Source organism: Callorhinchus milii, unplaced genomic scaffold, assembly GCF_018977255.1.
Source record: "Callorhinchus milii isolate IMCB2004 unplaced genomic scaffold, IMCB_Cmil_1.0 Scaffold5, whole genome shotgun sequence".
Classification (NCBI taxonomy): domain Eukaryota; kingdom Metazoa; phylum Chordata; class Chondrichthyes; order Chimaeriformes; family Callorhinchidae; genus Callorhinchus; species Callorhinchus milii.
Window position 1 is genome coordinate 24,766,026 of NW_024704746.1, and position 10,012 is coordinate 24,776,037.

The window sequence follows — 10,012 nt, forward strand, 5'->3', positions numbered from 1 at the left end:
CGACATTAAAAAAATGCAGCGAGACATAGATAGGTTAGGTGATTGGGCAGGTAGGTGGCAGATAAAGTATAATGTAGGGAAGTGCGAAGTCATCCACCGGAGCAAAAACAGTAGAGCGGGTTATTTTTTAGAAGGGGAGAGATTGGAATGTGTTAGCGTCCAGAGGGACTTGGGTGTCCTTGTACACCAATCACAGAAAGTTAGTCTGCAGGTGCAGCAGCAATTAGGAAGGCGAACGGTATGTTAGCATTCATTATGAAAGGATTAGAGTATAAGAGTAGGGAAGTCTTGCTGCAACTGTATAGGGCCCTGGTGAGACCACACCTGGAATACTGTGTGCAGTTTTGGTCTCCTTATTTAAGGAAGGATGTACTTGAGGGGGATGCAGCGTAGATTTACTAGGTTAGTACCAGGGATGAAGGGGATGAGTTACGAGGACAGGCTGACGAATTTGGGCCTATATTCTCTAGAATACAGAATAATAATAATAATAATAATAATAATCCTTGCATTTGATATAGCGCTTTTCACGTCGGGAGGACGTCCCAAAGCGCTTCACAGAACACACTGTAAAGTGAATTGACTGTATATTTGTGGGCGAACGCGGCAGCCAATTGCGCACAGCAATGTCCCACAAACAGTCGTAGATTGAAAAATGACCAATTTAATTATTGTTTTTGGTTTTTTGGAGGGATTATTATTAGGCTCTGTGTGGAGTAAGGAAACTTGCCCAAGGTTTCGCCCTCTGCCTGGAATTGAACTCAGGTCTCTCACTTGCAAAGCGAGTGCTCTAACCACTGAGCTACAGGACTCCACAAATTAGAGGGGATCTTATACAAACCTATAAGATCATCAAAGGGCATGATAGAGTAGATAGTGGGAGATTGTCTCCCCTGGTTGGAGAAACTAAAACCAGGGGTCACAACCTTAAAATCAGAGGCAGCCCTTTCGCACTGAGTTAAAGAAGAACTTCTTCACTCAAAGGGCAGTGAATGTATGGAACTCACTACCCCAAAGGGCTGTTGACGCTCAGTCCTCGAACATATTCAAGACTGAGATAGATAGATTTCTTATTGGCTCTTGCCAAAAGGGATTAAGGGATATGGAGTAAGGCAGGGTCAGGTTATTAGCTGGAGTTAGATTAGAAGATCAGCCATGATTGAATGGCGGGGCAGGCTCGAAGGGCCGAATGGCCTCCTCCTGCTCCTACATGTTATGTTATGTTAATTGAATATTAATGCTGCCACCTGTCATGTCAGGGACAAGGCTGCTTTTAAGAAATTGGTTGAAATTCTGCAGTTTAGTGGCATCAGTACGGAGCCACACCCCATGGAGGGTGGATTCAACTCCTCACTCTGGAAGAATCTGGAACATTGAGCAACAGGGATAGAAAAAGCGCAAGCCAGCCAAAAAACAACAGAATTACTGCAGAGAACTGACAATAGTTTGTGGAATAAACTGCTACATTGCACAGTGACTGCATTTGTTTTTTGGTCAGCCGGGTGTCTGACACATGCAGAAACCCATCACCATGATTAGGAGTATCTAAATCTGAGTTCCATGCATCCCGCCTACACACGGAAATCCCAGAGATTTATTGGAATGCGTACTCTCTCCCTGGGGGGACGCTTTCTGTTTACCTATTTCCAGAGTATTAGACAAATATTGGCAAGAGCCAAGGCTTGGGGACCCCAGAGTGTATGTTGGGGTACTGCTGGAATCTAACCAGCTAAAACCATTGGTCTATCATACTAATATTATACTATTGTCTATATACTAGAGGCAGACAATTACAAATACAGAAGAGATCAAAGGCATACAATGCTATCCTGAAGACATTATTAGTGAATAAATATATCATTCAGTATGTTGCTGTTTTAAGACCAGTAAGATTCCACATTTAATCCTTGCTCCATATGAAGTTGACTAATGTTACCTGGGACAGGTGGGTTGGATAGAGTCCAGATGCTAAAGTTCTTTATGTTTTGCATGCAGTTTAGTCATTAGCATTCAGGTACAGGTATAGACTTACTACTTTCAAACGTGTCTTCAGAAAGCATATTTTGTTACGGTAAATACAGGTGATGGCAATTTGAGGTAATGTATCGACACTGTATTGGGTTAAGTGCAAATTCCCCATTGTGGATTATTGGTACCAATACGTTAAGCAACATATGTTAAGCAGGGTGTCCTTGACCACATGATGAGTGCTATATCAAATGAAAGGATTATTATAATAAATAAAACAAACAAAAAAATTATATTTGTATAGCTCCTTTCACGTTGGGAGGAATATTGTCTCAGAAATACATACTGAGTGATGTTTTCCTGTTTTTTNGTAATTGTCTGATTATAGTATATTAAACTGGTGTACTCAAACAAAATTGTTGGGAATAGAGGTACTGGATTTCTGGGGTAAAATTAACCAATGATTTTTATAACAAAAAGCGCATTGGCTAACTTTTTACACACAGTACTAACAACCTAATTAAACAGAAACATTTCATCACATACAGTACTATCTACTTCAAACAGGGAACTAAGGTTCTGATATTTATGATATGTAGCAACAGAAATAAATATTCTGAAACTACAGAAATAAATATTGTATTAAAGCAAAATTATTTTTTCTCCCCTCAAAAGTTTGTCAAAATTAACCTTGTAAAGAAAAAGGGTTATTAGCTGTGAGCAATTAACAAACTGAATTAATTTTAAAAATGACTTTAGTTAAAAGCTTTTTGCTTTATCCCAGAGTGATGTGTTATGAGGAATAGCCACCCCCTTGGTTACCGCAGAAACATTAGCAATAGGGTGAAAGCCTCACATGAATCCCATTTGCACATCTAGCTCAACATGAAACATTTCTGCAGACCGCTCTAACAGGGTTTTTGGTCAATATGGGAAAATATAAGTAAAAAAANCTCTTATCCTCAGAGTAGCAATCGATTGTCTTAGAAACTTGTATGTATGTGGAAAGGCAGAGAAATATATACTAGAAACAGTTAACATTGCGATTAGATTTAATTTAGAATCTGTATTTCCAGGATTTCTGTTGCAAATACTGGACTAAAAGATCTGTCTGTACCTACTTTAGTAATCATGCTGATAAAAAGCTATTTAGAAAGGAATACTTACCAAGTACACCAGTGTATATTTACTGGAAAGGTAAACAAGTGCACTATCCACTTGTCAACTGACTGAAAGAAGATCTGGTTTACCCCCACCCCCTGTCCTCTGACTCTGTACTAATCGATTTTTTTGAAGAAGCTCCCAGCACAGATTTGTGTTGTTCTGCTCAAAGGTGGCAGGCATCGTTCAGAGGCTTTACTACAAAGCTATTAAACAAGGCCAGTAATTAAGGTCTACAGTATAGTCTGCAATATACTATAACAGCATAGCCAACGGCCTATCTCTTGTTTTAGAAAACCGTGCAGAGCTGAGGAAATCTGTCTCCATACACAAAGGCGAAACTGTGCCCAACTCGTGCTTCTCTGCAGGGAGGCTGGAAAAACTTCCCACTCCAGGCTATACCATCCACTGAAGTCAGTTTCAACATTTTTTTACCACATCCTTTTATATTCGTTGGCAGTTTAACATGGGGATGATCTAGCGCAGAATTCGTAATGGCCATAAAGGAATCAACATTTCAGGAAAATGCTAATACAATAATACAAGAAATTGTCACAATAATAACCCTTGCACTTGATATAACATCCTCTCATGTTGAAAATGTCTTAAAACTTTCACAGTTTTCTGTAAAGTGTAGTGACTGTGTATTTGTAGGCAAACGCTGCTACCAAGTTTTTCATGGGATCTTTAACAGCCACCTGTAAATGCAGACGGACAGCTCACAGTGTAGGCTGACGCTCGAATGTTGTGCTGGGAGAGCGCAGCATTGTCAGTTTCAAATGAAGCACACCAAAATATTCCAGAGTCAGCCTAGACTGTGAGCTCAAAGCTCCAATTAAACAATATTTGATTCTTAAGACTGTCTTATGTTGTGGTTCACTCAGTATGGCATGTTAGTAGTTTGATGTACATTGCGCAACTTGCAATTATGCCAAATGAGCTTTTGCCAACAAATACAAACACTAGAGCCAGAGGGAGGGAGTACTATAGTGCCAGGTATTACTCAAAGGACACTGTCCTCAGAATATAAAGGACATAGGTTTGGGGAAGGGGGGGGCAAGAGAGCGAAGCAATAGAATGACATCAGGTACCAGTTGAGTATGTGGTGTGGTGTATGTGAGTGGTGTATGTGGGTGGTGGGTGGTGTATGTGCGTGGTGGGTGGTGTATGTGGGTGGTGGGTGGTGTATGTGGGTGGTGGGTGGTGTATGTGCGTGGTGGGTGGTGTATGTGGGTGGTGGGTGGTGTATGTGGGTGGTGTATGTGGGTGGTGTATGTGGGTGGTGGGTGATGTATTTGGGTGGTGGTGTATGTGGGTGGTGTATCTGGGTGGTGTATGTGGGTGGTGTGTAGTGTATGTGGGTGGTGGGTGGTGTATGTGCGTGGTGGGTGGTGTATGTGGGTGATGGGTGGTGTATGTGGGTGGTGTATGTGGGTGGTGGGTGATGTATTTGGGTGGTGGTGTATGTGGGTGGTGTATGTGGGTGATGTGTAGTGTATGTGGGTGGTGGGTGGTGTATGTGGGTGGTGGGTGGTGTATGTGGGTGGTGGGTGGTGTATGTGGGTGGTGTGTGTGGGTAGTGGGTGGTGTATGTGGGTGGTGGTGTATGTGGGTGGTGTATGTGGGTGGTGGGTGGTGTATGTGGGTGGTGTATGTGGGTGGTGTATGTGGGTGGTGTATGTGGGTGGAGGGTGGTGTATGTGGGTGGTGGGTAGTGTGTGTGGGTGGTGTGTGTGGGTGGTGTATGTGGGTGGTGTATGTGGGTGGTGTATGTGGGTGGTGTGTGTGGGTGGTGGGTGGTGTATGTGGGTGATGTATGTGGGTGGTGTATGTGGTGGGTTTAACCAACAGACATAATGACTTTTACCTATTAGCGTTTTATCACACAGTCACTACATTATATTCTGTGAAGCGCTTTGAGATGTCTCGACGATGTGATAAGGCGCTGTGTCGAATGCCAGGATTATTATCGTGATAATTATGATTATGATGACCATTGTAATTATAATTATGACTATTATGATGATTATGATCATTGTGTGTATCATTGTGATGACCATTGTGATTATGACCATTATAAGTATGTTAATGATCATTATAATAATTTTGACTATTATTAGAGCTGTTTCTGCCACAAAAGCCACCGCCTTGGAGGCCAACTCCGTTGCTACGCCACCGCGCAGCCTAACCCTAGTGGCCTACACTATGCCGCTTCCCGTCCGTCCATTGGCTCCGAGCAGCTGTCACTCGGCCCGATCTCGTACCCTATTGGCTGTCTCCTCCGTCACTCGGGTGCCCCCCCCCCCACTTGGCCACGCCCAATCAAGTTTGTGTGAGAGTGAGGCCCTGCCAACGGCGGGGGGGGGGGGGGACACGGAGGCTGATGGCGCCGCTGCCCTCCCTCCCTCCCTCCCTCCCGGCCCCGGGCTCGGCGGGTACTGCTCACAGCGGCCACCCCTCTCTGTGCCTCTCTCCCACACACACACACAGCAAACCCTCACCGTGTAGTAGGACAACAGCCCCGCGTTGTAATCGAGCACGAACCAGCGGTACTGCCATCCCTTCATGACGTTTGTCCACTTGCTGAGCGGCCCCTCCATGAACGACGCCATCTTCGGGCAGTGAAAACAAACCGCCGCTACGTCAGCAACGGCTCCGCTCATTGGCCAAGGCGGCGGGGGGCGGGGCCTCTGTCACTGTCTGTCTCTCACTCACTCACTATCTAATATCTCACTAACTAACCACTCACTATCTGTAATATCTCACTAACTACTCACTAACTATCTAATATCTCACTAACTAACTACTATCTGTAATATCTCACTAACTACTCACTATCTGTAATATCTCACTAACTACTCACTATCTGTAATATCTCACTAACTACTCCTGGAGTCCTGTAGCTCAGTGGTTAGAGCACTCGCTTTGCAAGCGAGAGACCTGAGTTCAATTCCAGGCAGAGGGCGAAACCTTGGGCAAGTTTCCTTACTCCACACAGAGCCTAATAATAATCCCTCCAAAACCAAAAACAATAATAAAATTGGTTATTTTCAATCTACGACTGTTTGTGGGACATTGCTGTGCGCAATTGGCTGCCGCGTTCGCCCACAAATATACAGTCAACTCACTTTACAGTCTATTCTGTGAAGCGCTTTGAGACGTCGAGAAGACGTGAAAAGCTCTATATCAAATGCAAGGATTATTATTATTATTACTCACTAACTATCTCTATATCTCATTAACTGACTCACTAACTATCTCTATAATTTCTCACTAACTCGCTCACTAACTATAATATCTCACTAACTAACTACTCACTATAATATCTCACTAACTAACTCACTAACTATATAACTAATATCTCACTAACTATCTAACTGACTCACTAACTATCTCTATAACTATCTCACTATCTAACTCACTAACTATCTCACTAACTAACCATCTCACTAACTAAATCACTAATTATCTCTCTAACTCACTATCTCTCTAACTCACTAACCATCTCTTTAACTAAGTAATTCACTAACTAACTATCTCTATAACTCGCTCACTAACTCGCTGTGCGGGGATGGTTATTTTAATAATAATCTTGGCGTTTGACTCAGCGCTGATCACAGCCTTGAGACATCTCAAAGCGTTTCACAGGACACGCTGTAAAGTGTAGTGACTGTGTGCGTGTTGGCGAAAATACACAGTCGCTACAAATACTCGCCTTACCAAAACACGCACGCACACGCACACACACACGCAGGGAGAATTGCACACAGCCATGGACTTCCCCCCCTGTATAATCCGTGATTATCTGCTGCAGGAAGAATCTCAAATCTTAATAATAATCCTTGCATTTGATATAGCGCTTTTCACGTCGGGAGGACGTCCCAAAGCGCTTCACAGAACACACTGTAAAGTGAATTGACTGTATATTTGTGGGCGAACGCGGCAGCCAATTGCGCACAGCAATGTCCCACAAACAGTCGTGGATTGAAAATGACCAATTTATTATTGTTTTAGTTTTGGAGGGATTATTATTAGGCTGTGTGTGGAGTAAGGAAACTTGCCCAAGGTTTCGCCCTCTGCCTGGAGTTGAACTCAGGTCTCTCACTTGCAAAGCGAGTGCTCTAACCACTGAGCTACAGGACTCCATCTTTTTTTTCCATTGAACTTCGGTCATTTGGGCTTAAAAAAATGTAACCCACACGTAGTAATAATAATAATGGCTGCGTTTGATCTGTCCTCGAGACGTCTCAAAGTGCTTATAGCCGTGTTATGGACATTTTTCACCCCTTGTTTTAGGGGTCAACCCCACGTGTGGTTCCCATCCATATATGAACCTCGGCAGCCAGTGCTTGTTAACTCCTTTACCCTCCTTCCTGTATGTCCTGAAACAGCCAGTGTTATGTGACTGACCGCTTCACGCATGAACCTACACAGCAGTGTGGGCTGACTGGTTGAACTTGGAGGACACTTGATATGGCCCTCACAGGATGTACTCACACGCACTCTCATTTTCCAGAGTGAATGGTTGGATAGCAATAAAATCGTACCTGATTTTTTTTGCTCCCTAATCCAGTGTTTTTCAAATAAAGTGCATATAACAATACAGAATTAGGAGTATTAGCGATTGAAGTGATTTCCTTGTACTCAATTCCACAACATCTTGCCTTCAAGTGTACACACAAAAAAATGCACCGTTAAAATTGATCTTTTTTTTTGTATCAAGAAAGCAAATAAAATAAGCTTTATTTTAAAATATCTAATTTTGTAAATGTGTCCTCACTACTGCCCTCCTGTAGCTGCCAGTTATAATTGTCCTTTTTTAAACATTTTCTCGCAAGACAACAAAGGTTTGTACAAAGGTTTCTTACCCTTTTGGTCTAATTCTTTGAGAATACAACAACAACAACTTGCATTCCTATAGCACCCTCCACGCAGCGTAGCGCCTCAGAGCGCTTACTAACCCTACTGACATAGTATTATTAAAAGCATTTTTCTACAATGGTGTGCTGGTGTCAGTCACCCCTGTTCGGGAGAAAACTTTTTAGGTGATCACTCACTCCAACTTAAAACTGGTATATTTCTTGAATTGTGATATCAAGTCGAGCCTATTCACTTTGTTTTGATACATTATCTAAAACAACAACAAAATTCCATGTGTAAAGTACCTTTCATGTCGGGAGGATGTCCCAAGGCGCTTGATAATCAGTGTTTCGGACCCAAGCTGGGGGTCGGGATCGGGGAGGGAAGCAGGGTGATCAAAGGCACAGTTGAAGAGGAGGGTCTTGAGATTGGTCTTGAAGGAGGCAAGGAAGGAGTCGAGGCGGAGGGACTGTGGGAAGGAGTTCCAGAGGCTGGTGGCAGAAGGCCTACCCATTAATAGTGGGGCGGTCGAGGCTGGGGACATTAAGCAGGCCAGAGCCTGCTGAGCAAACGGAGCGGGTAGGTTGGTAGGGGGTTAGGAGGTCGGTGAGGCAGGGGGGACAAGGCCATGGAGGGCTTTGAAGGTGAGGACCAGGATCTTGAACTGTATCCTCTGTGTGATGGGAAGCCAGTGGGGTCCGGCGAGGATGGAGGTGATAGGTTTGCAGAGCCTGGTACGGGAGAGGACACGGGCTGCTGAATTCTGGATGATCTGCAGCCTATGGAAGCTGTTGTTCTATGTAATCCCATTGTATATTATCTTATATACCTCTATAAAGACCCAAAAAAAGAAGTCTCTTTTTCAGTCCAAAGCACCTATTTTATACAATTCTTCCTAGTTCATTCCTCTCCAATGAGCAGATCAGCCCTATTTCTTTCTTTACAGATTTTCTTTGATATTTTCTATGAAAAATCCTATTTTTTTCCATATTATTCAATGAATGACACTCCCTGGAAACATGGAGTTCATTTTTCTTTTTGATCTGACATATAAAAAACCCATAAAAATTTAAATGTGTATGGCACCTGGGCATGGTTTTTGTGTTGGAATGAGCATTCTTCCGATAGTAAGTTTTGTATGCTGTCAATTTAATTTGCCCAGAGCATTTCCACCAAATGCTCTCAGACTCTCCCAAACATTGGTGAATTGGTCACTATACACCTTGGTATTATCAACAACATAAATCATAATATTACCATCCACCAGTCATTTATCTATAGTGTAAACAGTAGAGAATGTAAAGTATATTTCTTTGACAATACCCCTAATCACTATCACCCCTCTCTCAACCATTGTAAAGCGTATCATTTATCAACTTTCTCTGTTTCAATTACCGAGATCATGTTCAATCCTGTTAGTTGATTTGCTCTTAATTCCACTCTTTAATCTTCTTTAAGAATCTTAAATCTTTAACCTTATCAAGTACCTTCTGATACTCAAAAGGAGGGACTCAAAGAACATTATATCTCTTGTATATTTCTTGTGCACTAATTTAAATAGTCCTCATAGAATTCCTCTATATTTGTGAGGCATGATGTATTGCTTCTCTAACCATCCTGACTTCTCAGATGCAGATTAATAGTGCTCTGTAAAATGGCTTTCATTATTAAACTAACTAGTCTGTAATTCCTTAATTTGTAGCTAGTTCTTTTTTTTAAAAAAACTACCTTCTCATTTATTTAAAAATCATGCTTATGCTTCTGTTCTATCTTCATCTGAAAAATATACACAACTCCAGTTATCCTTTTTACAGCATTTAGGATGCTGCTGAAAAATTCACATCGTTTCTGGAAGCAACATTCATTTTACTAAAAAAGAAGGCACTTGAAGCTCCAATTCATATGATTTAATTTAGTGTCTCATACAAATGCATTCACAGATACTTGGCTTCATATTAATAACGAATTGTGTTACAGTATTGGAATATTTTTTCATATTCATTAGCACTAAGCTCTTATTTCC

General features: G+C 42.2%; 1 protein-coding gene across 2 annotated transcripts in view; it reads right to left on the reverse strand.

The window, feature by feature from the left end:
* Positions 1–5,762, reverse strand: part of osbpl9 (oxysterol binding protein-like 9) — a 77,177-nt gene extending 71,415 nt beyond the window's left edge. For both annotated transcript variants that reach the window (XM_042335146.1, XM_042335144.1), the window contains exon 1: positions 5,631–5,762. In XM_042335146.1, coding sequence (XP_042191080.1) covers positions 5,631–5,741 — 111 coding nt within the window. In that variant the 5' untranslated portion in view covers positions 5,742–5,762. The remainder of the gene's footprint in view (positions 1–5,630) is intronic.
* Positions 5,763–10,012: the final 4,250 nt, after the last annotated feature.